Source organism: Meleagris gallopavo, chromosome 1 (assembly GCF_000146605.3).
Source record: "Meleagris gallopavo isolate NT-WF06-2002-E0010 breed Aviagen turkey brand Nicholas breeding stock chromosome 1, Turkey_5.1, whole genome shotgun sequence".
Lineage (NCBI taxonomy): Eukaryota > Metazoa > Chordata > Aves > Galliformes > Phasianidae > Meleagris > Meleagris gallopavo.
In genome coordinates this window covers 131,429,160-131,446,386 of record NC_015011.2, presented here as the reverse complement: position 1 = coordinate 131,446,386, position 17,227 = coordinate 131,429,160, and the positions used below count along the sequence as shown (strand labels likewise).

At 37.0% G+C, this 17,227-nt stretch overlaps 1 protein-coding gene across 1 annotated transcript in view; it reads right to left on the bottom strand.

Moving 5' to 3' along the window:
• Positions 1 to 5,062: 5,062 nt before the first annotated feature.
• MRPS9 (mitochondrial ribosomal protein S9) overlaps positions 5,063 to 17,227 on the bottom strand; it is a 33,051-nt gene continuing 20,886 nt past the window's right edge. Inside the window, exons 6-11 of the mRNA XM_010728066.3 lie at positions 14,836 to 14,918; positions 12,007 to 12,082; positions 9,226 to 9,394; positions 7,102 to 7,210; positions 6,103 to 6,272; positions 5,063 to 5,267 (exon numbers count right to left, since the gene is read on the bottom strand). Of these exons, the coding sequence (XP_010726368.1) occupies positions 5,176 to 5,267; positions 6,103 to 6,272; positions 7,102 to 7,210; positions 9,226 to 9,394; positions 12,007 to 12,082; positions 14,836 to 14,918 (699 nt within the window). The 3' untranslated portion in view covers positions 5,063 to 5,175. The remainder of the gene's footprint in view (positions 5,268 to 6,102; positions 6,273 to 7,101; positions 7,211 to 9,225; positions 9,395 to 12,006; positions 12,083 to 14,835; positions 14,919 to 17,227) is intronic.

Genomic DNA, 17,227 nt, shown 5'->3' with positions numbered 1-17,227 from the left:
CCTCTGCAATCAAACGGAGTGCATAGTTAACATCGGGAGGAATTTGGAACAGGCCTCAGATTTGCTCTTCTCCAGATTAAGAAACCCTGCGAGGATGCCCACAGGTGATGTTAGAGCCCACATCTCTCATCAGTTCTAGAAGTAATGGCTACCAGAGAGCTCTACTGCCACTGCAGTAACCACTGGTGGGGGTTTCCTCAGCCACTACTAAAGCTGCTCACTGGGATGGGGACGTGGCAACTCAGGTCTCATATGGGAGGCAGCTGAAGCACAGAACTGAAAGATCCAGGCAGCTCAGCTGTCCTATGATTTTGGACACGATGAGAGAATGCTGCATAAGTGTGTGCTCAAATTCTCCTTTTTAGAAAGAAGTTGAATAAAGCAGATTTTTCTTTCAAACAGTAATTTCAGTATGCACGTCATAGCTTTGTGTATTTGTGTTCCTGCACCCTCAGTGAGGATTTTAGTGGCTAGAGTTAGGAGAGCATATTTAGGTTGTGGTTGGACTTGATGATCTTTAAGGTCTTTTCCAATCTGAGTTATTCTATGATTCTGTGAGCAGATGAACACATGGAACTAAGCCTGAAAAGTGGTTACAAGGTCCTTTAGAAAGCAATGACTTTTTTTTTTTCCCTGTGTATAATGTTCATACCACATTAGTGTTGACAGTGAATAACTCATACCCTCTTGCTTTGCACACTGATTCTGTCTAAAACTTGTCATATTATATGAACACACATAGAGACCAAAAAAAACCTGTTGATATTACACCACCTAAAAGGTGTTACAGCTGCCACCACTGCCTGTATGTCACACAGCATCCAAGATCCAAGAGATGTAAGGTCAAAGTTCAAGAGATGCCACCAACCTCAGTCCTGCAAGTCCTCTCTGGAACCTAAAATAACTGTGCCAAGACAAGGTTTGAGGTTTTGGAATCACTTCACCCTGGTATAGAGTTAAACAGTCAGTTTTGTCTTGGCATCATCACACATCATCTCGTCTTATAAGAAAGAGCAGATAGCAGGGGAAAGTGTTCATGGGCAACAGTTCTCTTGGACTCAACAGTCTGCTTTGCTGAAATTGTTTTGGGGATGCTGTGGCCTGTTCAGGATCACACCCAGCCTGTAAGCACACACATCATTCCACTTACATAACTTATTAGTTTGCTATTGTCACCATCTGAACATGACATCCCTTGAAACACTAAAGGAAGGGTCCACACACATTCTGAAATCCATAAAGATTTAGTTTGTTAAACTATAGACTTCCTCCAAGGAGGCCCCCAGGAACATCCTGGTTGGTATCTAGGAAAGAAAGAGCAGCTGGGATTGGAACTGCCCAGTGGGAAAGACTCCATCATTTCATGCTGAAAACCAACAGCGAAGGTGAACACAGAGGGCTTAAGAAGAGGTGCTAAAAAATGTGAAGCCTAAACCTGTTATCCCCTATTTGTTTGCATGCTTTTCTCTTCTCACGCTGTTCCTGTTATGTGGGCAGGTACATGGCAGTGATGTGCACCCACATGTGTTTGCAGGATGGCTAGTGAATACATACAGCTGATGACTGCTGAGTGCTAGCAGCGCCTAAACACTTTTGCTTCCAATTTCAGTTCTGAGTCTACATAAAATAACATAGGGTAGTGTGGAAACTTCTATGGATGTGAGGATTTTATTAAACAAATTGTACAGATGAAATACCAATTGGCAATTTCATTCTACTCATATACGTAATAAATATTCAGATAAATTGCCAGAAATTGATATGCAGTTTTATAATGCCTAAAGTTAAACTGCTCTTAATTGTAGTTCTACCAACTTGCAAGTATTCATTTCTCTAAAAGATCAAAATATCCAGGAACAACAACAGTATAGATAAATCAAGAGTGAATGAATTAATTCATCACAGCATCTGTGACATTCACAAAGAAAATGATCTTCTCATGATTTTCTGTTTAGGTTGATTTCTATTTAATACTGAAACAGGAAAATAATAATAATAATAAATATGATGCTGATGACTTGAACAATATGTATATAGTTCATTGTGTATCATCATTAAATACTTCCCAAAGAAAATAAGTATTAAATGAAGTGAAATAAAAGGGCTGCTAGCTTCACTTTTCAACGACAGTCTATTTTTCCCATGCACTATTATGGCATCCTCTGTATTTTGACCATCATTCGCTGCTCACGGCTTTCAGACAGAAATCTAGAAAGAAATAGTACAAGTATTCCCCGCTCTTTTATCACAGAACGGTTTGGGTTGGAAGGGACCTCACAGCCCACCCAGCCCCACCCCCTGCCATGGGCAGGGCTGCCCCCCACCAGCTCAGGCTGCCCAGGGCCCCATCCAACCTGGCCTTGAGCGCTTCCGAGGATGGGGCACCACAGCTTCTCTGGGCAGCTGTGCCAGCGCCTCACCGCCCTCTCAGTGAAGAATTTCAGCCTAACATTTAACCTAAATCTCCCTTCTTTTAGTTTAAAGCCATTTCCCTTTTTTATCAAACACAACCCTCACAGCCCGTGTAAAAAGTCGGTCCCTCTCCTGCTTATAAGCTCCCATCAAGTACTGGAAGGTCAGAACGAGGTCTCCTCCAATTATAGGCTTTGAAGAAGAGGCTGAACCATAACTTATACACAAGCTTTGAGGAAAAACTCACATAAGATGCTGTTAGTTTGTTTAAGGATAAATTTTCTCAGCTTTCACATTATGTCAGCAGTTCCACAACATATCAAGATTATGGCTACGCACTACCGGAATAACATCAAAACTCTCCAATTTTAGTCACTGAAATTAGATTTCTAAAAAACAGCATTCTCTCACATGTATTATTTTGCACTCAAATTTATATCCCTTATCAGCACAAAAAAAAAAACCCTTGAAATACGAATCTACACTTTAAAAACCCAATTCCATTGTTTTTATATTAACCTGTAGCTATAGAAATCAGTATTTATAGGGAAGATCCTTCATCATTTATTTTCCAAGTGCGTACACAGCACTTCTGAGAGCAGCTACTTTCATTAGGTTGCAAACTGCTCCATCTTGTGGTAAAACAGCAGCACCAATACAAATCAAATATCTCTAGTTTCTCTGTACTGTGGGAACCAGTCAGAAGATAAACTACTAGAAATCAATTGCACTGATACATTCTGTTGGACTTGGAGCCAACTTTGGTAGTTTACCCCAAAGCAAAACATCAGTGTGGTGGAGAGGAAAAAACAAACAATCAAATCCATACGAACCACAGGATGCAATGACCAGAAAGTATAGGCTGCTTATTTCCTCCTTATTGCCTGCAGTCAGAAAACATTTTCACGTTTTAAGTATGTCACTCTTATAGCTTGACTGCCTGATACTTAGGTAGGTAGATGAAAAATGATTTGACATACTCATTTGTCTTTAAAACGCAGGATTCTTGTCTCTTATTCTCTTATTATTTTTTATTTGCAGCTAGAACCTTTAGGTTCACACACTTTGGTGTGTACGTTAGCACATGGTGTGCAATGTAAACACTTGGTATTCACATCAAAAGAATCCTTACATTCCTGTCTTAGAATGGGTATTTACTGAATGCATTTAATAAAAGTCACATTATCATGCAATACATTAACAATTTGGAATTAAATTAGCAGAAAGGCTAGTTAAAGCATTTTCCATTTTCACTACTGTAAACACGCCTCATTTAGCCTCAACTTGCTTTTCAAAGAATCAGGTGAATTGTCTCAGCTGTTAATTTCAGCTTGAATAAATCACATATTTTGAATGAGATCAACTACTTTAGTGATGTGAAACCTATCAGTGACTCTAGAGAGAAATCATGCCCAAGTTTACTGAGCATTCTCAATAAACAAATAGAGTGAAGTGGCTCTATGGAAGCAATCAGGAACACACCTGTCAAGGATACACCCTGCTCTCTTTTACTCAGTCCGAGAGATCTGTGTTTGCTGCTGCCTCTTGAATGGCACTTTGGGAAAACAACGGCCCAATACGGATCACTCGGTTATTTATCAGCTTCCATGCTCTGCTAGCAACTTCTGTATCACTGAGGTGTAATATTTTGGTATCTACAGCAAACACGAGGAAGGGCTGTGTTCTCATCATACTCAGAAAAACTTAGAGAGGGCCCTGTTGTTAGAGCTACCGAGAGGTATTTCTTGTCTGCTTTCCCCTGGCTTGATGAACATTGTTTTCTTTTCCACTGTAGCCTACTTCGTATGGGAAAGATGAAGGATATGCTTTTCCTGGAAGCTGTATGTATTTGACCTCTGTCTCAGGAAGGAAGATGGAAACAAACCAAAATTTTGTGCTAATCTATTTTGGCAGGGTACAATTATAGACAGGAGGTGGGCTGCACTGTCATCACCTCCTGCTTCTGATTTTAAAAAAAGAAAATTCTGACTGGATTTGGCAAAGAGTCCAATGCTATCTCTGTGCATTAGCCATATTCAGAACATCCCTCTTTGATCGGATCCCCTGAGATTTGAAAGGGTGGAGAAGATTAACTTCAGCCTAACCCCACCAGCTCTTTTTGCATTTGATGGAAGAAAAAAATCCTCACTCCTCCAGGGGGTGATTCAGAGCACCTAAAATTAGATGCTTAATATGAATCACTTCCTCCTTAACCCTGGGGAGTATCCTGGAGGCAGTTTCCACCATCAGAAGTTAGCCTCCGTGAATGTTTCTCTATCAATATCCCCTCAACAGCTGTCAGCGTCATTCTAAGCAGTTCCTCAACTCCACCACAGCTTAGGTTGAGTTATGTGGATCACTTATCCTCAGATACCTGAGATGCAAAAAGGAAGGCACTTCAACACTCAGCCAACACCTGTTTAGGAGCTGCCTAATCCCAGAACTTTGATAGCTGAGTCACTAAATGAGCAGGTTCATTTTTCAAAAATTTACAATCCACCAACAGTTTCATAAACTGTTACTGACTTCAATAGAGCTAGAAAGCTGGCATTCAGAATTTGTTATTTCAACAAATCGTGTGACAATTTTCAATGATTTAAAATAAATTTTACGAAACGTATTTGTTGATTCTTAAGTAGAGAACACGCTATTTTTAACTGTAAAAAGTCTTTATTATTAAATATATTATCCAACAGTTTTAAATCGTAATTTGCTATGCTTTGAAATTCTTGGAGCATTCTGCCTTCCTTGAAATACTCAGACTTATCGCTTTTTCCAGGTGAACTTTCGTCGTGCTCCCTCTTGACCAGGCTTCTTCCGCTCCCTCACACGTGGATCAACTGTCAGCAGCCCAGCTACAAAACAGAGAAGCACCCACTTGTTTACTGTTATTAGTTTGTACATGAATTTCAGCACCTACAAGGATAAACCTGTGTAAAACAAGCTGAAATGGATCCATTTCATAAGTCTCTCCAGTTCAGTTTCTTTGGTAACTGAACTTTCTCCACATTTTACTTTATGGACCATTAAGAAATTCCATGACATCCTATTACAGACTTTGTTTAAGCCTTTGGAGCAGTGGTCTCTAACTTTCTAAATTGCACACTCCTATCTGTAGAAGATTTTTGAGCAAGCACCTCAATTAAATATAATCATTCATTTACAAATTATATATGTGCACTACTGAAGTTCTAGTATTTTATTTCCTATATCACAAGGGATCTTGTGCACTTTGTTCAGAATTATGCTGATCTCCTTAAAGGTACCAGACTCGTTAAAATATCAGTTTACAAGAGTTCCCAGCAAATCTCACTTGTCGATACTGAACAATTATAATCAGAGAATCTTGCTTCAAAAACACTAGCACAAACAGAGCTTTACATCTGCTGATGGCAACAGAGTGGAAAAAATATTAACTGTTTTGCCAATAATAAACAAAGGTAATCTCTACTAGTTTGGAAAGAGCACAGTTAAAAGTTCCCTGTTCATAATTCTGTATATTCATATTCCTGGAACAAAGGACGCTAGGAAAAAAAAGAAAACAATTCATGAAGTCAGAGCCCATTCATACACCATACAAGGTTCCACTGGGATTATTTATTCAAATTTGCACAATCCGCTCCTTAATTACTCTTGTATTAATTCACTTAAACTAGAAACACACTGGGAAACACTGAAATCCATTCCTACCTTGTCTCATGAATTCCACCTCTTTTTCAGTGACAAAACTTCGCAAGGCTTTTGCAGTGGCTAAACGTATTGCTCCAGCCTGTGATGATCTTCCTCCACCAGAGACTGTGCAAGTTGTATCATGCTTTCCAATTCTGTCTAGAAACTGGAAAGGGAACAACAACTGTTCTCTAAAAATAAAAAAAAATAATAATACTCATATTATGAATTTAAGTTGTATATAAAGTCGTTGTGTACATTTCCTATCACATTATACACCAAAACAGTTAACTTTCAAATAGATATTTAGAAAGGTATTTACATCCCTGAGGTCTCACTGAAATAAAAGAGATCAATACGGAATTAGCAGCAAGGATAATTTTCAAACTGTCAATGTTAAGTACTTGAAGTTCAGTTTTGCAATTAATCTTGTCTTGCTAATTATCTGTGGATGCCAAGATCTGGATATTACAAGTGAGCACTCTCTCAATCAGCTCAGAAACCAAAGGTTTACCAAAAGGTCGACAAAGAAAGGTTTCTATCCTTTTTGAGAAATCTTCTCTATAGCAAGCTGTGCACATCATTCAAAATCTGAACCAATGTATGAAGTTTCCCACCTTGTTTGCTTCCACTATATTACTGAGTAATTACACATGAATATAATGTGCAAATCTCTCAGGAAACCCTTCAATACCTTTCTTTTTTAATTACTATTTCTTTAAATTAAACTGCAAGTCCTTTCTAAAGCAACCAAAATTCGTGCTCTTTGTTTCTGCACCCCTGCAGAAAGGGAAATAAGGAAGAAAACAAGGCTTGCCAATCAGTTCCCACATTACTGACTCCTGAAAAGCAGGAGGAAAATAGACTAATCTTCATAAAATAGGCAGTAATACATAAAAATAAAAAGAAAAGATCATAGCACCATCTCTAGAATATAGAACTGAAACATAATTGTATAGCATTACTTCTGGTGGAATGTTTTCAGTACATTAGAAATACACAATTTCATTGTGCTCTCACCTGTCCTGCAGGACTGGGAAGTAATGTAAAACATCTATTCCATTCACTGTAATTTTTCCAGTCCCACTGCCATAAACTACTGCAGTAGCTCTTGATGTTTTTCTTACACCTTAAATAAAGAACAATCTGTTATGTGCCTTTAATTTTATAAAGAATTTCAAGTACCCAAGAAGTCAAGCTGATCTTTACACTTCCATACAGTACCAGACGTTTCATTTCGGAGGCTGATGCAGCAACAACAACAAAAATGGGGATGAAGGGGAGGAGGAGTAAATACAAACAATGAACAATCAGTTTTAAATATATTTTGATCAATACTATTAGAGGTGGGAAAAAAAGTGAACTGATGTGGAGTTGAGTTTACAGTCTACCTTGCATAAGTTCAGAAGGTCGGGACACTTTCTGGACCTGGCGAGGTCAACATATGCAAAAATTAACTGCTTGCTCAACTGCTATGCACAATTTCAAACTCTAATGACTTCTAATGATTTGACACAAAAAAATCAAATAAAGAAGTTTAAAAATATTCACATGGAAAAGGTTAACACTATCTACACTGATACAAGCAATGCCTGTGCAACATTTAACATTGTTTCCTCTGAAATTACTAGTTGCAATTCACGTTCCTGTTAAAACATAAACTCTACTCTTAAGCCTCAGAACATGTAGCACAAAGGAAACAATAATTGTTATAATGAAAGAAATTAGACATTTTGCTTAATTTAGAGGGATGATGGGACACAACAAGACTCTTCTTGAATGTATTATGATGGCTTTTCTTAAATAAGATGGCTTGCATAAATACAGCAACTACTATTCTGAAGACACCACGAAAAAAACAGTGTGGATTAAATTCCAGTTTGGCTCTTTCACACTCCTTTGTTATCATGTCATCTTGAAGTCAACTCAATGAAAACAGTTTGCCAGCCATTCTGGTTCTCAAGTTCATAAAGTTGTAGCATGGCTTGTGTTGAAAGAAACCTCAAACATCATCTGGTTCCAACCTCCCTGACGTGGGCAGGGTTGCCAACCAGAAGATCAGACTGCCCAGGAACCCATAGCCTGGCCTTTAATACCTCCAGGGATGGAGCATCTACAATTTCTCTGAACAGTCTGTTCCACGGCACCCGGAGTGAAGAACTTCTTCCTAACACCTAATCTAAACTTCTCTTTCAGTTTAAATCCATTCTCTCTTGTCCTAACACTATCAACCCACATGAAAAGTCTGTCCCCTGTCTGTCTGTAAGCTCCTTTCAATGACTGGAAAATCACAGTGAGGTTTCTCCACAACCTTCTCTTCTCCAAGCTAAACAATTCCTTCCCTCAACCTTTTATCACAGGTGAGGTGCTCCAGCCCAGTTAAGAATACTCATCCCTTTTAAAAGTACAAAATGAAATACGTATGTGAATGCAGAGATCTGCGTATGATTTGTCCAGAAAGTCTTCAGGCATTCCTATCTATGTTGTTGCTATATAGTTTTTCCAGACAATCACTCTTGGCTCTTCTCCAATATCATCTCTGTCCCAGCACCAGTGACTGATTCCTGCCTCTGTCTCATAATGCCAGCTACCAACTTGTTTGAAAAATTAAGTTTCCTAATTCTGTGCATTTTCCTCAGCTGTTCGTGTACACTGAAACGCCCTGCTACTTATTCTTTGTATCTTCAAAATTCTCATTTGATGAACCACCTACACAAGCCATGCTAAAACTTACTTGTAGGTCTAAGCACACCGTTTTTGTACAAAGCACCAATGCTGTTACAGCCACGGAACTCTCTCTGTGTGTTTGTGCTCCTCTCAGCCCTCTCTCCATTACGGTCAACAGACAACTCTTCACAGTAAATTATTTTTTTTATTGCATGTGTTGAACAACGAGGTCCTCTCTGCAAAGGTCTCAGATCTCACAGTTGATACACTGTGCCAAAAACTCTGACTTTGTTAGCAAGCTCTATCATAACTCAGTGTTTTAGTACATAATTAACAATTACATATCCAATATACATGTAAGTATATAAAACGAAGCAGTCAAACAGTGTCATGCACACATTCACATTATAAAGAACACAGTGTGAAGAACATAGTGTGAAGAAAACAAATCTGCACCAACCAACTTGAAGTTATTACCTTCACCAGTGCTGAAGGCCACTCCTTGCTCATCATACTTCAAGGGCTCAACAGATACTTTTTGCAACTGCACAGCAATTTCTTTGGAAAACTTTTTAATATAATTCTCCTCGATGTCACTGCATGGCAACGTCATCAATTTTTCTAAGAGTCGAATAAACCTTGAGTACTGTAGACAACAAGACTTCATTAAAGGATGCAAGTGTAATTGCATTTGCTAAAACTTTCTATTTTTACATACTTGATCTTTCTACTTCACTTTTATTGATGATTTCTGACAAGATGACACTTCTGCACCTACATGCTGATTTAAGAACAGCATCCAGATGCATCATTTTCTGTGTGACTAAAGATACCTAGTTCTTTCTTCAGGCAACAATGAAGCATTAATTCAAAGTATAACCAACCCCTTCATAATACAGGATTACTGTATTAGAATGAAGTTCATCACACTTTTAAAAAGAAAACATTGAGGGGGTCTTCGTTCTTTTATTATTATTATAATGGCAAAAGAAAAAGATTTTCACTTCATTTTCAGTAAGTCAGCACATTCATTCACTTGGAAGTAATTTTATTTCACTAAACTGAACCTCTTAAATGATTATATTTCATAATACATACAGGAAATACCTATCTATCTATCTTTGGCTGTTCAAGCTGAGTTACTTTAATGTTTATGATTTCCTTTAAAACCTAACAATCAAGCTATTTAAAAATTCAAGAGATACTTGACTTAAAGGGCAACCTCTTGAGATAAATTATCCTTTGCTACTGTGTGGTTCTCTTTCCCCCTTACACCCCCTCCAAAGTTCTTCAACATGTGATTAAAGAGTAAACACCACTGTGTTAACCCGTTTGTGCTAAAAGCTGGGATGTCCTGTTAAGAAGCGTTACTGGCAAGAGCACCAGATAGCCAGTCACAGAGCATGAAGGTATGCCATCTTCTAAAATGGATTTTTCATATGGACACTGGATCTTTATTCTTGAAACTTCCTTTACTTACAACTTCTTATTAAAGTATTTTTTTAATTCTGTTTCCAGAATTTTCAGCACAAAATTATTATTATTATTATTATTATTTTTGTAATCTAGCAACAGACTCTGGAGCTCTGACATCACCCAAAAAGCAATTTCTACCTTATGATCTGACACAGATCTGTGGTAAAGACTTTGAAGATCAGGAATATGAATATACTAAGGTTTAAGTATTACACAGGCTGCAGGTGAAGAAAGCTCCCAAGAGTTTTTTTCACGTGCACAGTATGAATTAAAAAAAAAATCAATAGTTATGATTTTGTCTAATAAAGCACACACCACAGAAAACTTCTTTGCAGTGGCAAAATAAAAGAATTTGAGCAGGTAACACTAGCAGCTCATTCTTAGGTGTTTCAAATACATTTAAACATCAGTGGTCGTGCGATGGGTTGAGACTTTGTGGTTTTACATTCAAGAGGCCAAAACATAACAGGTCTTTTTTTTCCCCACCCATCTTCTGCACAATCTTTACAGATGTGCTGTGTGCAAAAACCAACCAGTGAAGAACACCGAACTGACTGGTTGTACAAGCAGATCAGTTTCTGGGGCTCTAAGAACAAAACCAACCATCCCAAATGCAGAAGCTACCGAAAACACTGAGCTTGTAACTACTTCTATTAGAAGCAAGATAGTTGAAATCTCCTTGGTGTACCAGAATGGAGATTTACAACAGCAATTTCAAAACTCAGACTTGAGGAAATGAATCTGCTGAAGACCTTTAACTTCGCCCATACACAGCCAGCTATCACGTGTTACTGTTCTGTATGACAAATGAGCAAGGGGCATCTTTGCTACTATCATACTATTTTTGTAATGATACTGTCCAAAAGGGATTGAGGAACACTGTAGGTTTAAAAAAATACTTGGAATGCTCAGATAATTCATGTTTTATTTTCTGGTACTATCATATTCAAGCTTGAACTTCCAAAACAAACCTGAAGGTGTTCAGTCACACGGTTGTTACAAAACCTAATGCTGTTTAAAAAGCTCTGAATAAAAAACTAAGATGCAATGTAAAGAAGTACTCTGAATTTGTGATCAAATGAAGTGATACAATCTACTGATACTGGGAAAACTACAAAAAATTTCCTCTCTTCTCCCATACTTCATATAAAGATAACTAAGGAGCTATCCTGGATCACACCACAGATCTGTGTAGCATTATAACTTGTTTCTGATATTTGATTCTGTAGCCAACCACTAAGAAAATGAATTCTTATTTCTGACCATCTTTCTCTGTTACTTTTCTATCACTTAGGAATATTATGCCAAACATTCTCCAAGGGTTTATCATTTAACACATACAAATCCATTGTGTTTCCCATCTTTGTTGTAGAGAAGAGGTGAAAGGGTCTAGTCCCATTTTTTCATCTGTAATTAGAATTTCTATTATAGTTGTCACTGTGCTCAATCCCTGACAACACAATTAGACGAGGAGTGCTTCTACTCTAGGCCTCACAATGCTACCAGAAGAAAAACTAAACTATGTTAGCTTTAAGTCAGGGTTAGAAAACCCTTAATTGTTCTATACTGTGGTACATTAAAAAAAAAAAAAAAAAAGGAACATTTTAAATCAACATGAAATCACTGGGATAGTGCTATAAGCATATCTATTTTCATAGGAAGGCTGACAAATCTTTTAAAGAACACCTGCCTCTATGTAGTATCTTTTAAAATAAAAAAATGCACAGAGTCCGTGTTTTGAAGACACAAGCCTCTTTAAGATTAGAAAGATTAATTACTTACATCATCATCTGACAGTTTTTCTAACAACATTCCTTCCAATTCCGTCTTAGTCACCCATCTGCTGCCAACCAGGTTTCTGTTAAAAATATCACATATATTCTCCCTTTAATTAACTAAGCAATTAGAGTTGCATCACAAAGGACCACACTTACAGTCTTAGTTCAGAAACACATTTTCCATCACAAATGAATACAGATCACATTCCCATAGTAAACAGAGTAAGGCCTATGTTGATTTGAAGAGATATTTTGAAAGGAAGGGTAACTTCACATACTGAATGTATCAAAATTACGTATTTCACCTGTGTTTTTCATATTACTGAAGTCTGATACAGAGCAGGGGTAATCTCGTAAAAGTAAGCTATCTACTCCACAACTTAAAATTTAGTTTACATTGGTTTTTAGTTTTAACTCTCTGCTAAGAAAAGTCTGGCTTACAAACAATAAAGAAAAAAATAAAAGGCAGGATGTTTAAAAAAAGTAAAAAATCTGAAGCATCAAAATTTTGTCTGTGCTCTTCAGTTGATTGGTTCAATACCAGAACTCCATTAGCAGTAACCATGGTCAAAGTAACAACATACCATATCTTACTGACTATGCAATCTTGATATGCTCAGTACAGTAACTGTACTGAAATGACAGCAATTGCACAGATTTTTTTAAGAAAACAGCCTCATATGCAGATGTTAACACAAACAAAAAAGCTTGCAACAAGTCTTTGGGAAACAAGTATCACACAAAGACAATGCAGTGCCAAAGTTTCCTAGTAAATTTAAGGCAAAGCAGTAGCAGCAGCTTTCTCACATCTGTAGGTTGGGGTTTTTCTGTGGTTTTCTGTTTTGTTTTTTAAAAGAAATTATCTTAACAAACAAGTTCTGATTCAGAAAACCATTCCTACTCAAGGTGATTTTGAATACTACTTATAAAGTATGTTTCTAAAGTTTTTCAAAGTCAAAAGAAATGCTTACTTCGAAACAATGCTGGTTTCAATAGGCATTTAAAGAAGTGTCCAATTCTGATAAACTCAAGTATACGGTACATATATTTACAAATAGTTACTTCCAGTGAAATCAGTGATTTATTTATTTTAAATATATGAAAAGTTATAAGCTTAAGTGTTTCAAGGTCAGCTTCCAATCCTTCAGTTAATATTACAGTGTGTTCATGATAGATTGTTTTCTGGAAAAAATAAAGATTTCCCCTCCCTCTCCTACCTACCTTGAGGAGATAAATTATCCAGGCTAATCTCAGAGGAAGAACCACATCCCTTAAATCCTTTAAACTCTCAGAGCTTTTATAAACATAATGGAAGGAGGGGATAAAAACAAACCACACTTTCAACCCTCACTACCTTTAAGTCATTTTTCACATCAGTAAATCCACCATCTGAGCTCTGTAAGGAGTTAGGTTATTTTTCAGCAGTATACACCAAGCAGTTAAATTCACTTGTTCTCATCTGTTTAGAAACAAACATGAATCTATGATAAAACATACTGTGGCTCATAGGATGCTATACAGGCACCATGAAGAAACGTTAACTTCTTAAGTAACTTTTATTTAAGAAAAAAAATTATCTCAACAAGTTAACACTTTCTCTTCCTCAAACAAATGGCTGAAAAAAAAGACAAGCCAACATGATGTGCAATTAAAACCACACACATCTGGCCAGAAAATGCAGAGCAAGAACAAAGAAAACAATTAGGACACTGAAAAAAGAGTAATCATACCAAAAAAACCCACACTGAAATAAGGCTTCCTAGCTGTATCCAAAAGCAAGAACACAGCTTAAGAGAAGCAAGTAGTTATTAAAGCATGCACTCATTTCAAAGAACCGTACACATGGAGAAACCAACCACAGCAGTCTCCACAACTTGTTCTGGTTAATATACATAAATACATATATAACTTCTCCACCCAGTGGATAGAGGCAAGCTGAAGAACTTGCTGTGCTTATCAGAAAAGTTAAAGAAGAGAATCTTATTCAATTCCTAGTAATGGTGATATTTACACAAACTCAAACAAATAAACTTTTATAAAATGACTATGGTTTTGACAAGCTAGATGTTCAAAGCCTTTAAAAGAAAAATAACAAAGGATTTTGATAGTCTTCAAAGAGGTACTGGTAAGTAAAAATACTCAAGAATTGTAATTAATGAAAGACTATTACAAAACTCAGCTTTGGTCTTCAGATTTTTCCAAGAATCAAGCAATTTATTTAGTATTTACAAAGGCCTTGTTTTCTCAAAGAGTTTACCACCCTTTCAAAAATCATTAACGAAGAAATAATTAGAAAACTTTACACAAACACAAACAACCCTGAATACCCTCTAAATATTTTCAAGATGCACTTGCAAGAGAGCGGTGAGGTGCTGGACCAGAGAGGTTGTGGATGCCCCACCCCTGGAGGTGTTCAAGGCCAGGTTGGATGGGGCCCTGGGCAGCCTGGTCCAATATTAAATGGGGAGTTGGTGGCCTTGCATGTGGCAGGGGGGTTGGATCTTGATCCTTAAGGTCCCTTCCAACCCAAGCTATTCTATAATTCCATGATTGCAGAAGTTTTATAGAGGACAGAACATTGGAAAGAGAGAGATATTAAAGAGCAAGAGAAATAGCTGGGAGTTCACCAACTTCATGAGTAAGCAATGAGTGCTCCACACATATGGATTACAGACAGACTTTTAAACCTGAAATTAGCATACAAATGTTAGCCAAGTAATTGGAAAGAAGTCTGAAAATGTATTTGGGCAGGATGGGGGAACTACACATTGTAGTAGCCAAAACAACCAAAGCATTTCAAGAAAATTAAGATCCATTCCAACTGGAAACTTACTTTTTCTCCTTCTGTGGAGAAATGCCTTGAGCAGCCAGTTGGTCTTGATGTTTCTGAACATTTAGTAGTTTTTCATATGTTTCCTAAAATATAAGCAGAATAATGAAATGCATTTCCCATTCAACATTAAATGCATTTTAATAACAAAGTCTATGCTTTCACTGTCCAAACACCCAGAATTCAAGACAAACAAGCAGAGCTCTAACAAATGAGATAAAAAAAAAAAATACAGTTACATTCAAGCTAAACTGGTGAACATTTAGTCAGTACATATAATATTTTCATATGTGGTTCAATGTAGCTAATATTGAATTCTGTTTTTTTCTGCTGTTTTTCTTCAGTGTTTGTTGCCCTCTTATAACACAGGGCTGGAACAAAAATTTTCAAATATATACAGTAAAACAGCTACATCTGTATAACGGATGTGTCTCCAAAACATAAAGCACAATGATTTCATTAGAGCATCCGCGTTTCAGCTTCTTCAAACAAGCGAGAACATTTAAAATCACAGATTATTTCATTTAGCAACATTTTTGTACATTTAGATCGTCAGTTTTAACAGTGGTTTGTATCAACCAGAATTCCCTGTTACCGTGGCACACTCACAGGGACACCGTTCTACATTTTCATACATTTATCCAAATCAGAATTTCTGTTCTTTCAAACATTACAGATATATACCGCCTCTGAATTTTTTGCACAACTTTTCTTTCAGAACCGTTTCCTTGCGATTCACAGCTACGCATTTCCAAACCATGCTGCTGTGACAGTGATTTACAGCTTCAGAAAACCGAAAGCAAAAATATTCAAAAAGCCATACTGAAAATATTACAGGAGTCATGTTTTAATGAAGTATTTTCACTTTTCTTCAGTTCAGAAACTTTCAAAATATTCTGTTCTAAAATACTACATCCAGTACTTTGAATTACAAAGAGGATTTAAATCACAAGTTAATATTCTGAGAAATAATTACAAATAATACTGAAGAAAAAGAACTTTTGTACTACAACAAGTTAATGTATGCCAAATCATTTACTTCCAGTAAGATGTGAAAACACAAAGCTTGTAATCAATTCTACATACTTATATTACAAAAGAACAGATCGGGAAAAGAAATGTGAGAAAACTATGTACTGTCAAAAATTAACATTGCAATTCTATTCTCAACATAAGTAATATTGTGATTTGCATCAGGATGCAATGAAATTTCTGCAAGTTTACAGTCGTTAAAAACACACACAAAAAAAACACCATCCTGCTTAGAGTTATAAGCATCTACTGTTCAAGTTGATTTATCCACTAATAAAAACACCTGCACACTGACTAAAAATGTGCACTGAAAACATATGATTGGTATCTGAGCTGTATACAAAGCATTTAAAGGAAGACTATTCCGAGGCCTGAGATGCAGATCATAGGCAATATTTTTAACAGGATTGTGAAACAACAGTATTTTTTAATAACTCCGCAGTACAAAATCCTGAACTTCCACTTCTTCAGACGGCACAAGAACTCACATATTACAGTAGCATGCCTCGAAGAAATCCTTCAATTTTGACAGAGATAACTGTTTTAGGGAGGAACTAGGAAAATTTCTCAATTAAAAAAAGCCCATTTATCTTCACATAGATGGAACAATATATAATAGAGCATAACAAATCATAACTTCAAGGATTCCCACTCCTCAGAAATACATATCTCTAAGATAACAAGGTATGGTAGCACCACTTTGGGCAAGATTCATTTCACACCAGCTCTAATAAACTTAACTTAGCTCCACTTCCAAGCAGACTGCTACGCTGAAATAATTATTTTTTTATACAGGAAAAGCAGACACATGGTTTGGCTTAGTGGGCATGACGTGTGCCTGACATCAAGAGATTTGGCACGCATTTGTCATTTCACACGAACAAGAACCAGGATGGAACCTTCTGCTCCAGGTAGGGAAAAGAAGGACAGAAAAGTTTTGGCTGCAGGTATCTGCAGAGAACTGACTGGAACAGGGGTTTTAGATTCCAGTGAGCTCTATGAGCTCCCGTAGGTGGCAGTCATCAAATGAGGCATGGAGAAGATAGTTTGGACGTTGAGAAGACTTGTCAGACAATCAAACAGGGAAATGGATTATTAGCTCATACATATAGAATTATAGGTTGGAAGGACTTTAAAAGATCATCTAGCTCCAACTTCCATAGTGGGCTGGGTCATCACAAATATATACATGGCACATTCATGTGCCAGCCTCTCTGCTTATCTCTTGCAAGGCATGTAGTGTCACCTTCCTATCTGGCAAAGAAGTCAGCTCTGCCTACTCACCAACTTCCATCATGTTCATGACACTCCTGCATATATTTTTAATGGGGTTAGTTTTATTGGGATAGATTTTTTTACTGAA